The 16,461-nt window shown below is 43.4% G+C and overlaps 1 protein-coding gene across 8 annotated transcripts in view; it reads left to right on the plus strand.

Annotated features, from left to right (window-relative positions):
• LOC129722357 (RING finger protein nhl-1) overlaps positions 1-16,461 on the plus strand; it is a 165,082-nt gene that overhangs the window by 133,073 nt on the left and 15,548 nt on the right. For all 8 annotated transcript variants that reach the window (XM_055675742.1, XM_055675741.1, XM_055675740.1 and 5 more), the window contains one exon: positions 8,841-8,917. In XM_055675742.1, coding sequence (XP_055531717.1) covers positions 8,841-8,917 — 77 coding nt within the window. The remainder of the gene's footprint in view (positions 1-8,840; positions 8,918-16,461) is intronic.

Raw genomic sequence — 16,461 nt, forward strand, 5'->3', positions numbered from 1 at the left:
GTATACTACTGGAATAAACCGGTGCATCCATTCCAATTTCGCATTCAGTTCGCAGGATTGGAGCCTGCCGGCTGCCATCTAATCATCGAGAATGATCTGGTGGTACCTCGTATGCCGTCATGTTGATCGAAGCACTCTACATCCTGTTTAATGGCGATGCTGCTAGGGTATATTTCCCAGGAATGAAAAAAATGAGAACATTTGAGCAGATATTCGGTATTTTTTTTTTGTAGACTACCTGCAGCTACTGCTGCAGTGTCGAAATCGGATCCCACGAGAAATACAAAAAGAAAAAAAAATCTGCAGTTTTTGCATAAAAAATTTAGGGAATTATCCAGCGTTATCTCTTCCACAAAGCCGATGATCTCAGCCACTGCATGGAAATTCAGCTTCAACACTCCGTCGTACATGACATCCCACAACACCAGACCCAGGATGGAACCTTGCGGTGCTCCTACGGTGATTATTACGTACTTCTGACCCTCCTCTGTGTTTTAAACTAGTACTCAATCCTGGAAGTAATTTTCAAAATCTTGTACAGTAATACTGATACGTGAATGCTCCTTCTCTTGCGATGGAGTATTACCTCCGCCGTTTTGGTGACGGAGAGAATACCATCCAGCGCTAGACCTACTTTCCGGAAGCCGAGCTGGGCTCTTGCCAGATCATTTACACCCTCTGTGCTGTTAAAGATAATCCTTCAAGCACCTTACCGACAGTGTCCAGCTGGTAGATAGGCCGATGGCTCCCTTGGCGGTTTTACAGTCTCGGCAATAACACCAGTTTGCCCACCTCTGCGAAAATAAACAGCCATCCAGGAACTTCTGCATGACTGCCTGTGGCCACTTTTATAGCCGTTTTGATAGCCAAGTTAGGGATTGCATCCAGTCCCAGAGTCTTGCACACCTTTAAGGTGTTGGCGATCCCGGCGAGTCTCTCATTCGTTCGTAGCTTCACCTTAATCTTGGCACGACTCCCATCGCTCACAGATTGGGTGTCCGGCAGCTTGGCCGAGCATCCCTGGTCTGTGTCAGAAATGCTGTAGCATCGAACGTGAGACTCGGCTTATGTCTTCGATGATACGCTCCAGCACCGCTGGTTATCGCTCCGCAATCGCTAGAACGCTATTGGTCTTGGTCACTACAATCCTGTAGGCGTCAGCATAAGAATCTTGTAATGAGTTCGTATTGACAATGCCTCTCAAAACAAGTCTTCTTGTTCGCCTTAATTGCACTCTTAATCGCTGAGATTGTAGAATACTAGGCGGCGTTCTACCCGATGTTCTTCGGTTTACACCAGTCCCCCAGTCCACCAGAATGGAATTCCTAGGCTGGCGAGTCCCAGACGTGGTGATGTCAGCAGCTCTTCTCATAGGCTCCACGAATACCTCGGCATTTAAATGCGATGCCTTCCATCCGTGGGTTGGAGTGTTGTCTCTACACGTCGCTTGCCGTGGACGCTATTGTATTGTAGCCATCGTCTACTCGCCAGTTTGTGATCATTTCTAGACTGAAGAACGTCACGTCGTTTACCGACTCTGCATCATTTCTACTGAATGTACTTTTGCTCCCAACGTTGACCAGGCCTAGGTTAAACTTTGAAAGAGGTTACTCTGGTTTGTACAGTAACTTTCTCATTCAACAGCCCAGGCGTTGAATAACCCGCGAACACCAACAACGGTACTAACCCTGTCAGCTCCATAGTTACCGGGTCGACTATCTGGGTAAACTTTTCGATAGATTAACCTGGCGGAGCGTAACAACTGCAGGAGAACACTCCGTTAATCTTGGCAACAGTGTATACCTCGTTTGAGGTTGAAAAAACCGCCTGAACCAGAAACCTGTTAGTCGTCCATATGGCCACCATACTTGACTTATTCGCATTCGTTACGTCATCCTTACGCCCGTGATTTCGCTGGGCACGTGAGCCCTTCCATCAAGTGGTTGGTGTCCTGTTTTCCGGAACACACCATGCACTTGGAAGACTCCACGCAATCCTTCGCTTTATGGCCAGCACCACTGCAACGCCTGCAAAACTGGCTCTTATCGGGCCCCTCACAGGTCCAGAACTTATGTCTCCTCTCAAAGCACTTGAGGTGAACGTCCGGTTGTTACAGCATACCCAGAGGGCATACTGACCAGCCGATCTGAAGCTTGCCTTCCTTTAGTGCCAAGTTCGCAACCACTAACGCTAGTAGACAGGTGGTCATCTCGGTTCCCACTGGACTCTTTTGGAGACGGATTGACTCAGTGGCCACCTTCACTTCGCACCTCGCGTAAATGGCTTGTGCAACGTCGCACCCGTCGGTAATTTCGTACAGGTTTTTAAGCTGGAGCGTTGGCTCTTAGGTAAGTGCTTGAACTTGCACCTCTCTCCCTGGGACCTGCTCGGCTACTGTCTCGTAGGTAGCGCTTTTATTCTTCGAATCCTTTCGAAGCTCTAGAATCATCTCACCGATGCAAATTTAATTTTAAAATACAAAAATAATCTATCTGGCAACACTTCCGGTCAAAAACAATATTCTATCTGGATTCCTTGGTTCATTTTCTTCAAAACTCAACTATCACTATTTTTCAGGTGTCTTAGGTCTATAAATTATAAAACAAAATAATTACGAAGTTTACAGCTTTTTTCGTAAAAATGTTATATCTCGAGATTGACTCATATTACCTCGGGATGATAGTTATTCCTTTTGTGAAATTTTCCAAGAAACACGATAAAATTATCAAATTTAAAATAAAAATGGCTGCATTTGCTGAAAAATGTAAATTTAGATTTCAAATACAAAAATAATTAATCTGGCAACACTTACGGTCAAAACTTATATTTTTTCTGGATTCCTTGGTTTATTTTCTTCAAAAATCATCTATCAGTATTTTTCGGACATCTTACGTCTATAAATTGTAAGAAAAAGAAACAAGAGATTTTCGACAAAAATTGCGTGACTTTGCAAAAAAGAGGGGGGTTCTAGAGAGCGTGGGGTATTCAAATCGATACCAAAATTGGGATTTTTCCAAAGAGACAGTAGATGAATAATTCCCCCAACTTTGAACAAAATCTGTGATGGTCGTGTCCAAGTGGCATGTACACTTCGTATGGAATGACCCCTATGCTGAAGCAGTGAGGTCATGGCTAAAGTAGATCGCCATAGCACCTTATGAGCAACTATGACGCCACCGACCGTCATTAGTCAGGAAAGGAAATCTACTCCTAAGACTGATTCCCACTACCTGATCCTTGTCTAGCCTGATTCCCACCAATGAACGCGGAACGTACTAGAAGGCCTGCCAGCTTTTACGGGACGAAGACCCCTGCACCGGGTATCACTTCATCGTTTCAAGCCGCTATTATACAACTTTACTAAGAAGCTCGTTGAAGGTGCCAGCGCAAAGACGTGGTACTATAACGAGGCCCGACTAAAGTCCGTTTCCTATGCTACCAGTTGCCATAATTAGGACTTAACTGGCATCGGCTCCAATGGGCGAGTTAGCGCATATTGGTTGATGGGAGCGGCACTACTCGCTCCGCCAGAGATGCTTCCGGGTACACGTGGCTCTGCCTATAAGATCTGCCCTCGGGTTTATACAGCAACTTCCCCACTCAACAGCCCAAGCGTTGAAACAGTGCTACGGCCATCAGCTCCATAGTTATTAAGTCGATCATCTAGGTGAACCTTTCGATAGACCATCGTTGCGGTGCATAATAACAGCAGTAGAACATTTCGTTCACCCTGGCAAACAAGTCGCTCTTTTGAGGTGTACACAACCTCCTGGGGCTTCCGCCCCAGCTGGTCGTCCATTAGGGCGCCAGTTCCAGGATTATTGTCCCCTCTCAAAGCACCTGATGCAACTGGCACCTGGCTTCTCTAACATGTTCAAGGAGCATATCGACCAGTCAACCTTAGATTTCTGTTACCTTCAGGGTAAAGGGTAAAGGAGACGAATCGCTTATCTGTGGCCACTATCACCCTACGTTGCTACTTACCTCTTACCATCACCTCTGAGTTAAGTGACCAAATCTGCACATCCTTGCCCAAGACCCTTCTCGGCTACCATTTTGTAGCTAGCGCCCTTACTCTTATCTTCCTATGGAAGCTCCAGTGCGAAATCTACAGTTACTCTGCACATCACCACCCACATCCTTGAACTAGGCTTCGCCTTTCAGTTTCTCTCAAGACCTCAGGTCCATCTATCATGAATATTAGGGCGTCCCATTTACTCCACGTCTTTTAATAACTCTGGCCGGTTTCTCAGCGGGGCTTGAGCTCTTTGGTATGTTGGCTTAGCACAACCATTCGCTTTGTAATTTTCTTCTTTCGCTTAGCGACCTGTAGACTGCTAAAGAAAGGGCTTCCTTCTGCACTTGCCTAGATGCAGTCACTTCCTTGATCCTTACCTCATTTCCGGCTTATGCAGGCCCGAAGTCGGAGGCGGTTCTACTTCAGGCCTCCAGTAATGTTATTCCTATTCGCCAAGAGCTCCATGATCGCATCGAGCGTATAGTCAGCGCGTTTCTGATTTAAAAGTTGTCAACTATATTTGAAATGGGATAGGAATCTTTTTATTTTTGACCTTTTCGTTTTTTTTTTTGAAAGGTTTTCAGACATGTTGAGAAATTTTCAAAAATATTAGGTAAAATAAGATATTTTTTTTTTACGTAGGACTACATTTTTGTTTTCTATGCTAGATTAAAATATAAAGCCTTGGTGCTACATTCCGTATCGGAACTCGACCTTCTGTTTACTATACACAGACTTCGCAGCCGACTGTTAAGTGTACAGGACAATTGCGAGGCTAACGCTACGATCCTACTGACACCACCAGTCTCTCCCGATCCGGGACTCGAACATTCCGTCAGATTTCAAACGATAAGAGCAAGAGAACGACTTAATGCAGTATTCATTTATGTGTCGGTGGATGAAAAAATATGTGATAATTGTTTGATATAATTTTTAACATTGTTGCTTTACTGCTTAATGGTGAAAATAGGTGAAGTGTTCCAAGGTCAAGCTTTCCCACACATTTTCCTTGCTTCCTGATAACGGATAACGGATAACAATAATATGGTCGGAATAAATTCCACTGCCTACATATTCTGTATTTTGTTTCGTTTCCCTTTCTCGAGACTGCGTGGTCATGCCTTCAACGCAAGAATCAACGCTCAACTCGATACAAAAGACTGCGTGTGAAAAAATTCAGCTTCATTCTTGTTCGTAACATTAGGAAACGAGAGCTGCGTACGAGTCAACTTTCAGGCACTGCGACACTGCATATGACAGCAACTGGTGCCATTGTTTGCTGCATGATATTATGCTGGCACATCTACCGGAGGACAGAGCGGGGAGCAAATTTATTATGTGCGGACAAGCAAAATATTCTATGCTACCGGTGGTGCGATCATCTGCGTTCTATTTTCGTAACTACTACTAGTGTGAAATTTTCAAATATTTCTCAACAATCATTTTTACAATAACAACAAGGGCATCAAAGATAAACGGTAGTGTTGCCTATAAACAGTTTATCGCCGCAAAATATAACCCTAATTTTAAGAAATTTCGCTGATTTTCCAGTTCAATTATTCCTTTGTACCCAGTCGACCATCGTTATCGGTCCAATATCGATAACGCAGATTAGATAATCTAAAACCAGGGTAATTTTCAGAAGCATCAGAAAAGTACAAATTTTCTTCCGGTGCTCATAACAATAATTCAGCAGTATTGAGGATGTTTTGTTTCGTTTCTCTTTCTCAAATCTGCGTCGCTCCGCCTTAATTGCAAAAATCTACGTTCAACTCGATACAAAAGACTGAGTGTAGAAAATTCAACTTCATTCTTGTTCTTAACACGATAGCAAGTGGAGCCCTTATACCTGTGTTAGATAAGCAAAGCAAAGCCTTGGTGCTACATTCTGTATCGGAACTCGACCTTCTGTTTATTATACACAGACTTTGCAGCCAACTGTTGAGTGTACAGAACAATTGCGGGGCTAGCGCTACGATCCTACTGACACTAACAGTTTCTCCCGAGCCGAGACTCGAACATACGACGACTGGCTCGTTAAGCCAGCATCGTACCTCGAGACCAGCTGGGAGAGTTGAAATGTGTTAGATACACGGTGTATAACAGGCGTAGTGAAATATGTTAAACAATAGTTAAAATCAATATTTACATTTGTCCTACGTCACCATTTCATACAACACCTAGGGCTGTATACCTTGTAGTATTAAAAAAAAAGATAATTTTCCTGTCCACGTCAAATGTGGATGGCCCCTATTCAATATCCAATTCTGCTGCCATTCACTATAATTGTGTCCTTACTGGTATTGAACCAATCTTTATATTACTCTCCTTATGCTTTGTTGAGGAGCTCATAAAACCCCTTCTTTACGTCGTCGGGTTAGTTGTTTTTTGATGAGAACTTCCGTTCACCTGGGTCTATACTGATTGTTCCGATTCGAACCTGTTTCTGGATTATTCAAAGGATACTTTCGGCATACTACCTTAATAGCGCCGCGCTGCCTAGTCTCGCCTAGTTCTCGCCTTGAATATGGCTGGCGAGACAGCTCAGCTGTACACTCAAGATAAGATGCTGTTATGAATACGAGTCTGTATTAACATAATTTAGTAACAAAAACTGGTGATCTGGTGAAACAAATACAAATAAAAATAATGTCCTCTTTAAATTTTACTTAAAAATTTTCTATCGAATTTTTGAATCAAAAACTATTTTGGGTTAGGATTTGTCAACAAATTACAATAATATATTCTACACATTTGGAGGTTCTGCATCGTGACTTCTGTGCGGACATGCTATGAAACTCGTTTTGCTTAATTGAATCGTACGCCACCTTCAAGGTTGTAAACAGACTTTCCTGAGTTTGACAGGGATTTGACGCGAGGTGAATATCTAGTCCGTTGTGAATCATCCTTCCCGGAAATTTCACTGGTACTCTCCAACAAGAGGTTTCTTGCAATGGCCTTAATCTATGAGACAAACTTTGGAAGAAAATTTTATACAAAGAATCAAAATGTTCCGAGATAATTGCTGCAATCAAGTCGTTTTGTTTTCTTCGACGTAGCTCAATCCAGGGTTAATTGTTTGTTTTTATTTAAACTCGATGTCTGTTTAATTTCGATTTGTTAGTAATTGTCATTATGGATTTAAACTACTGTGTAAAAATTGAAATATTTTCGAAAAACCAGTTACAAAACAGAAGTACTCAAGACTGTTTTGCTAAAGTCACACACTAGAGGGATGCTATTAAAATTCGGCTGCTTCTAATAAGTGAGCATGCCACATCTACTCTTTTTCAAACTGCTGTATCGTCTATATTGCCGCCTCCTTCGGGACCGTGGAATATTTTATCCAGAAGCTGATCCACAAACACTGAACACAGATTCTCATCCACTCTTCTGGTTTCGTTCACCTTTGAACTCCCGAACATGTTATTTTAATACTCGATATAAGGTAGGATCGGCTTCCACCTGTGCACAGGGTTTCTTCGCTTTGTTTGCAATTAATCTATTCCTCGCACAAAAGCAAATCGAATCGAACGATTGTCAGACAATGAAATACAATAAACATAAACATTGGACTGCTATCAAAATATAATGAAACTCCAGTACAATGATAGGGCCTATCCTTCGAACACTGTTGCGCATTGCGTGTGGAACTAAGAAACTGATAACTTTGAAAACCTCAATTTAAACCTGAAACGAAAAAAAAGAACGTCAAATGATTCCACCACCTATCGGTCGCCTACTTTTATCACACACGCATCCTCAAAACAGCTTTTAGTAGCACCGTATGAAAAAAACAGAATCCTCCAATCAAAGTACTATCAAGATGGAATTTCAATAAGAGGACAATCTGATAACCTATCAAGGATTGTTCACAGTAGCAAAAAAACACTTTTTGGTCCATCGCACCCCACCAACAAAGCCAACAGCGGTACCAATCTGGGACTGAGACCTTCCATCCGCTTTTCCCATCGTTCGTCCGAACCAAAAAATCAAATCTGCTCAGTACAATACGGGCTCGCTGCCTGGTTTCCGCCCGAAAACTCACCTACCCTTACGTGTAAGCTCAGGCCTCACCCACCAACATGAAAGTTGTTCTGCCATCCGGTTCGACGGTGGACGTTCATCGGAAAAAAACATCCTGGTTCCAATTCAGAAGGAGCCTTATCAAGTAACGTTTTCGCTCAATGGGGGCGCGTTGCTACTGAACTGAAGTCGTGCAAAAGAAATCTCACGCGCACCCACTGGGTGGAGAAGCTGTTCAATGCATGAAAGCTCCTAGTCGACACGCAACCGGCACTCGAATGTGTGGAGTCGCTCTTTTCAAGCTCGGGCAGGCGTTTCTATCTCGGCTGAATTGTGGTTAAGCCTACGTTTACTTCAATTTATTGAAATCTATAGGTGGGAAAACGACTCATTGAAGGGGGAGCTTATAACAAACGGCGACTTTGCACAGTTGCTTCGAGTTTTCTTCTATACGGGAAAACACCCCTGAGCAATTATGAAAAAACGGGGGGTGATAATTTCAATTTATGTTTAGCGGAAGGATTGTAGTTTTATTCTGCGGTATAAATAAATAATGCTGGTGTATATCGTTCCTCGGTGAGTGATGAATTGCTTAGGGGAAAAATAATTAGTTCGTTCGCTTGAACGGAGTGTCAATTTCAATTGTTTCTATACAACAAACGTAAACTATTTGTTATGATTTCAACCACAGATTTTTCAGTCGACTTACGTTCATTATATTGATTTATCCATCCTGACCAACTTTCGAACGTAAAACCTCAAACTGAAACTAATATCCTGTATTTTCCAATTACAGATTTTTGATGTTAATGGTCGCGTAGTGACCACCTTCGGTGGCGAGGGCTCCGACGAGGGTCAGTTTAAATTCCCGAGGTAAGCGCAACCATTTCACATATATAAAATGGAAACCAATAGTCGTCAATATATATCCCGACGAATCGAAAAAAAAATGGCCGCTGGTCGCGTATCTGCGTTGCCTATTCTAGTTTTAATTAAAACTTACATCACCACGGGTAAAGCCAATTCGACTGTAAACGCAGCTATTTGTCCCATCCCCAACGTGCGCTTTTATTTATCTATTCGTTTTCTATTAGCCAATCTATGAAAAATACTTTTATTTTATTTGCTCACATTCATTTCATACATGTTGTGCTCAAATTGCGATATATTTTTTGCGATCGTTGTTATGCCAATCATTTGACACAATCCAGTACACACAGTTTCGTGTTGTATCATTGGATATAATGTATCCTGAGGTATGAAAAATTATTTGTCAGGACAATGTTGCGTACATCGAGTATTAAAGCAGACTGTTTTTGATTTAATTTAATTCAAACATAAACAAGTTACTACAAAATATGCTCGTTTAATGCGTGTCAAGTTTCATACGAATCAAAAATGTTCGACGATTTCGCTTAGAATCACGTAAGCTTTTGTAAAACAAAATGCACCTTACATCGAAGTTTCCTTGTAACAATATCCCACAAACAATTTTCCGATTATTAAACCACTGTTCCAGTTACTCTGACTGGACACGCACCGAACTATGCTAACTACCGGTATTGGTTAGCAAATGTTGATCCGCTGACTTTGGCAGCGATTTGGACACGATTCGATGGCTACACCTCCGTTCAATTGATACTCGGTGTGGTGTTGAGTAGTTCGATAGAAAATTGACAAAATCAAGACCCGCTTGTATAAGCCGAGTATTTCAATCAATCAATTCATCAATCGTTTGTTCCATAGCGAAATCAAGCTGTGAACCTCCCCCCTTCCGGCGGCAGGCAATTCACTGCCGTGAAAAGCGTCCGCTTCTGCTGCGCCAACACGTGCCGGATCAGACGATGTAGCGAATGTGCCTCCGGTCGGTGGCTGATTGTGCTTTAGTTCGTCGTCTGACCTATCTGATTTTGGATCTTACGACGGAACGGACGGACTGGCTGGCTGCCACTCGTCAGTGTGTGCTACTCGTATTTATCTTCCTCTCGCCAGCATCCTCATCATCATCATCATCATAGTCGTCGTCATAGCCGTAATCCGTCGGATGATTTTCGAAGGTTATTTTTTTTATCTCTCCTAAACTTGATAGCCTGCGTCCCCCACCGCTGTTTTATTCCTCCGATCGGTTGGCCGGTTACCGGGGATGAAGTGGCGATAGTGCACAGACAACCCGCTTTGCTCGAGCAATTTTGAAACTTGCGTCTACCGTCATCCGCTCCCGGCCGGACAGGAATGTCTGCTGTGATCTGAGGATCATTGTCGATTTTTCTTCGCTCTTGAGAAGACGCTAGAAGTATTTCAGAATGTGTATGAGAAGTTTCACGTCAATTCACCCGGCGGAATTCTCAAAGCTATAATAGAATCTTTGTGAGCTTGGTTACATCGGTAACATGGACAATCTGTACTCAGAAAATTTAAAAAACACTAGACATCTCTTAAAAAGGATCAACGTTTTTTCATCTTACTTTTCTTCGTAACTCAGCAGAACACGCCGAACATTTGATTGAAACCGGATTAGTTTTTACACGGTATTATCGAGTTGTGGAGAAGTTGCAATTTGATAAAAATCATCCACTCACGTTTTCAGAATATGTGTAAAAAGCTTGAAAATAACCGGTTAACGAGGTTTGATATAATATCATCCATAGTGTTGTCTGGTTTGTGTTCTAGGGGAATTTTAACTTCGTGATGTTTAGTGTAAACCGATGTTGTAATTGACTCGGCTTTTTTTACGTTCTGTCATTCCCCCAGTTCCGCAATACGCAAAGAGGTTTTATTCCGTATGTAACACGAATGTACGAAACATAAATCTCAATTCGTGTTGAATTCAACTTTCTTGAAAAAAAAAGACATTTTTTTCTGGAATTTCCGATGCACGCCGTGCCAATGACGTAACCAGAAATTCCCTCTGGAGGGGTGGCGGTGTACGCTAAAAAAGTGAACTTTGAGAATATATCAAAGCGAAAAGCATGTTGAGAAAAAATAACCTAAATGAATAACTATTATGTAACAAACCGAAATTAGAAAAACATCGGTTTGGCACGCTAAGGTCTCTCACTCTCAATACGGCTTGCGTTGTGGTAGAGGTATGAGTGCGGAAGAATATTTAGAAGAGTAAAGAAACGTAACGTAACGTTTTCCTGCTATCATTAGCGATTTCGCTTACCGCGCTTGGTACGTGCGTAGTTCAGTAGGTCAATTCGAGAACAACATACGAATCGTTGTTCATCACATGACATAAACAGTAAAGTGTAAATGGAAATCGATTTTTCGAAATTAGTTCACCGGTTCTGCCGCTCGCCTATCAGAACCAACAGAAAAATTGTCTAGTTGAGAGGACAACTCACTTCTCAACAAAATAAGATTGAGTAAACATAAATAAAACGAAATAACATCCCCAAACGAATGGCAGTGTGCATCTTTTCGATGTGCGAATGTCAATTGACCATCTGTTCTTTGTACTAGAACCGACAGTCGAAGCGAAATCCAATGAAAGTGTTGATAATTCTGTGTTTTTAGCAGAGCTTTGAAAAATCCCATTCTAAAAAGACGCTTGAACGTTTTCTCGTTCAGTTACATGCTTTCCTTTTTGTGCGATCCTTCACTCATTTTCAACCTGTATCTGCAGCATGTTCAATTTCAAAGAACGGTTTAAAGCAGAGCGAATGTGGAACGAGCTGCGGGCAACGTTTGCTTCCGCAAAAGGACCGCCGCTTTGTCTTTCATGTCCGTCATAAAATCGTCTGCCGGCATTCACATACCACTTTTCGTTTGCGTTCATGATCGACCGAAAAAATAGTCAATCAGCAACGGGCAGCGTGCAATGTTGATTCCGCAAAAGGAGCACGGCCTCGGTATTCAAGGCCGTTCGGGAAACTTCGTACAATGTTCTGTCTGCATTACCATTCCGTTTTTCGTTTATGTTCATGATCGACCGAAAAAACAGTCAATCAGTCTGAAGCATTCTTACGTTTGAGGCGTAGCGAGAGAATTCCGAAATGATGCTTAACATTCGCATAATTGTCAAAATTACGATTTGAGGTTGGAATAAGTTTTAAATTACTTACTTTACTTACTTTTTTGGCTAACGGACCGTTCACCGGTCCAGGGCCGAACGAATTAGAGATGTCCATCTTCTTCTGTCTTGAGCAGCCGTTCTCCAGTCTCCCCGTACACCAGCAGATCGTGCATCTTCTTCCACCGCGCACATCCACCGCGTGCGAGGCCTACCACGGAGTCGACGGCCTGTTCCTGGTTCTCTACTGAAGATAGTTTTGGCGGCTCTCTCGTCAGGCATCCTGGCTAGATGTCCAGCCCACTGCAGCCTGCCCCGCTGTATTACCTTCACTATATCAGCATGTTTGTATACCTGGTACAGCTCGTGATTCATGCGTCTGCGCCACACTCCGTCTTCCAGTTTACCGCCAAGTATCGATCGCAGAACTTTACGCTCAAAAACTCCGAGCACTCGTCGATCAGCTTCCTTCAGCGTCCATGCTACATGTCCGTAAAGGGCCACCGGGGGTATCAGCGTTCTATACAGCGCTAGTTTTGTGCGAGTTTGCTAACTACGGGACCTTAGCTGATTACGCAGTCCGTAGAAAGCCCTGTTCGCAGCTGCAACTCGTTGTTTCATTTCACGGCTCATATCGTTGTCACATGTCACAAGCGTACCAAGATAAACGAATTCGTCAACCACTTCTAATCGTTCCCCATCTATCTCCACCTCAGCACCAACACCACGGGGACTCCCACGCTCTCTGCCAGCTACCATGTACTTCGTTTTGGCAGAGTTAATGTCCCAATCTCCCAATCTCGCTGCTTCTCTCTTAAAAGGTACGAAGGCCTCCTCCACGGCCTTACGGTTGATACCGATGATATCGACGTCGTTCGCAAAGCCAAGAAGCATGTGAGATTTTGTGATGATCGTACCGTTTCTTTCGACGTTTGCTCTTCGTACTGCACCCTCAAGAGCGATGTTAAACAGTAGGTTGGAGAGCGCATCCCCCTGCTTCAGTCCATCCAACGTTACGAACGCGGCTGATGTCTCGCCAGCTATCCGCACGCACGATTTTGATCCCTCCTCATACGACTCAGCTTTATTAGTTTTGCAGGGAAACCGTGTTCCAGCATGATCTGCCACAGCTCGTTTCTTTTCACTGAGTCGTATGCCACCCTGAAGTCCACAAAAAGATGGTGAGTCGATAAGTTGTACTCCCGGAACTTATCGAGGATCTGTCGCAGGGTGAAAATTTGATCCGTTGTGGAGCGCCCTTGTCGAAAACCAGCCTGGTATTCGCCAACAAAGGATTCCGTTAACGGTCTCAATCTGAAGAACAGGATACGGGAGAGCACTTTATATGCGGAGTTGAACAACGTTATCTCTCGATAGTTGCCACAATCCAATCGATGGCCCTTCTTATAGATAGGGCATATGAGGCCTTCCAACCAGTCGTTCGGCATTTGTTCGTCCGCCCAGATTCTTAGTATTATCTGGTGGACCGCATAGTACAGCCGCTCGCTTCCCGCTTTTAGAAGTTCGGCCGGGATACCGTTCTTCCCAGCGGCCTTGCCGTTTTTCAGCTCACTAATCGCCTTTTTCACCTCCTCCTGTGTTGGTGGCTCCACAGCTTGTTCGTCACTCATAATCGTCATCCTGTTCCTGCTCTGCTCATCCGGCTCCTCACCGTTCAATAGCGCCTAAAAATGCTCCTTCCACCTGGCTGCAACCGTCGGTTTATCAGTAAGCCGTCCTTGTCATTACACATGACCGGCACCTGGAAATTCCTGCTTCTGACTCTGTTGACAGTTCTATAGAATCTCCGCACGTCGTTTCGAGCATAGCTGTGCTCTGCGCTGGCGAGCACCTGCTCCTCGTACTCGCGCTTCTTCCGACGGTGGGTTATATTTTCAGCAGCTCTTGCCACCCTGTACCTCTCTCTGTTCTGACGCGTAGCCGCCGTGAGCATGCGGCTCCTGGCACGGTTCTTCTCATCTGTCGCTCTCTGGCACTCGACATCGAACCAGCCGTTAGGCTGCCTTCCACGCGTCGTACCTACCACCTCTCTCGCAGTCGTTTCGATGGCGCCGTGAATACTGCTCCACAGCCCATTTATGTCTTCCACTCCTTCCTCCTGCTGTTCTGCGATCCGTTGATCCAGCTCTCTGGCGTATTCTGCTGCCACGCCATCAGCTTTTTTAAACGCGTCGTCCTCTCTGTGCGAGATTTCAGCACGTTCGACAACCGTGCGCGGATCTTACAAACGACGAGATAATGGTCAGAGTCAATGTTTGGTCCCCGAAAAGACTAAAATAGGAGCTACATATGGCCATTCCTCTGGCCGCGGCAAAGTTTATCAGCCTCAGGCCGTTTTCAATGGTTGACGAGTGGAGGCTATGCCTACCAATGACCGGACGGAAGAATTCCTCCCTCCCAACCTGTGCGTTTGCGTCTCCGATGACGACTTTTACGTCGTGTTTTGGGCACTCGTCATAGATTCGCTCAAGCTTGTCATAGAGCTCATCTTTGACTTCATCGGATTTGTCGTTTGTCAGTGCGTAGGTGTTGATTAAACTGTAGTTGAAGAATTTGCCCTTAATCCTCAACACGCATATACGGTCATCTACGGGCCTCCACCGGATGGTTCTTGTTTTCTGATTTTCCAGCACTACGAAACCGACGCCCCGTTCCGCTGCTTTGCCGCCACTGTAGTAGATGTGGTACTTGAAAGAAGTGCATGCAATAGGGTCTACTGCACGGAGTTCCCTTTCTCCGGAATTCGGCCACCGAACCTCCTGAATCGCTGCGATTTCGACTCCCTGCCGCTGTAGTTCTCGAGCAAGCAAGCCAGCCCGCGCCGGTTCATTGAGAGATCGGACGTTCCAAGTACCCAATTTCCAATCGTTAACCTTAATCTTTTTCCGTGTTCGTAGCCTAGGTCTTTGCCGATTGATCCGTTCCGTATTTCTAAAATCGTTGTTCGTGGTTGATGAAAGGTTTCGGTATGCTACCTTACCAGGGTCGCGATACCTACATCCTGCTGATGGGGCTGCCATCTTAGGTGTAGCTGGCGGGATACAGCATTCCATAATTCAGCCGCCCGCTCCGGGTCAGACGCTGTTGTACGCCGCCCCTATGGGGATACAGCCGCGTACGACCCCCTTCCCAGTCAGCATACGACCATAGTTTCCACCGGGGTTGGTTACCCGATCTCCGCTAAGGTTACTCGTATTCCAGTCGGCACCACGTGGAGGTTGGGATAGGAGTTGCTGGACAGAGGTGAATGGCCACATTAGGGTCTCAAGTTACACGTGTCCAGCCATTTGCCATTTGCCAAGTTTTAAATATATATATTTTAAATAAATAGCTCGCAACGTTTGTATCCGTTGTTTTTTCATAGAGTGAAAGAGGTACATGCTACATGGCTGTCGTATCCGAATTCAATTACGTTTTAATACAAAATTCCAATTCTTTTGATCGTCTCGTTTTGTTGCATGCTCTGCACTGCATTAGTGCAGTTGAATCTATGAAATTCAATAATCAAAGTAAATTGATTAACAGCATTTAAAGAAAAATCAACCACTCGTGCTCGCAACTACACAAATAGGTAGGTATATACCGTAAAACGGGGTAACATTGATCAGTTTTTTCACTTTTTCGTGAGTACGCTGGGGTCTTTTTTTACGCGGGTTTTTTATGTGGTTTTTTTATACGCGATTTTTACAATAACGCGGATTATTTTTACGCGGTTTTTTGACATAACGCGGATTACAATGTGCTACAAATGAAAAAAAAAATGCAAGAACTTCTGAAGTGACCTAGTGTAGGTTATAGGTCTTGTTGAGTGTAACATACTATTTATCACATATAGGTAAAATTTAAAAAAAAATATAAATCATCTTATTTTATTATGTATGAATCATCTAATTTTTTTTAAAACTATTCATCACATATAGGTAAACTCTTTAAACATATTTATTTTTTTCAAAGTTTCTATTTTTCGCCTATCCAAAACAACCAAAATATAAAAAATTGGTTGGAAAATAACCGAATTAAACATAAAAATGTAAGCTATGGTAAAAAGCAGGGTTTTGACCTTAACTTATATTTTTTGGGGTTTTTTGAAAAACTTAAAGTAAACGCGCAAGTAACACATGACTTAAACTATAACCTGTTATATACTGATAGTTTAGTTATTTAAATTAAGCATGTAAAAATAACAAATTGTACTAAAACCAATCGATGCGAGAGACTTCTCGCTTTCGAAAAATGATAGCATGAAAAGACCGAATATAAGAGCTTCCTGATTTGAGCCGTGAACGAGTACGTACGGAGACAATTAAGAAGATTAAATCTAAAGATAGTTTTCAATAACTGATTGAAAAAGACCCGACTTATACTAAGTAAAAGCCTATAT

The sequence above is a fragment of the Wyeomyia smithii genome, chromosome 2 (genome assembly GCF_029784165.1).
Source record: "Wyeomyia smithii strain HCP4-BCI-WySm-NY-G18 chromosome 2, ASM2978416v1, whole genome shotgun sequence".
Lineage (NCBI taxonomy): Eukaryota > Metazoa > Arthropoda > Insecta > Diptera > Culicidae > Wyeomyia > Wyeomyia smithii.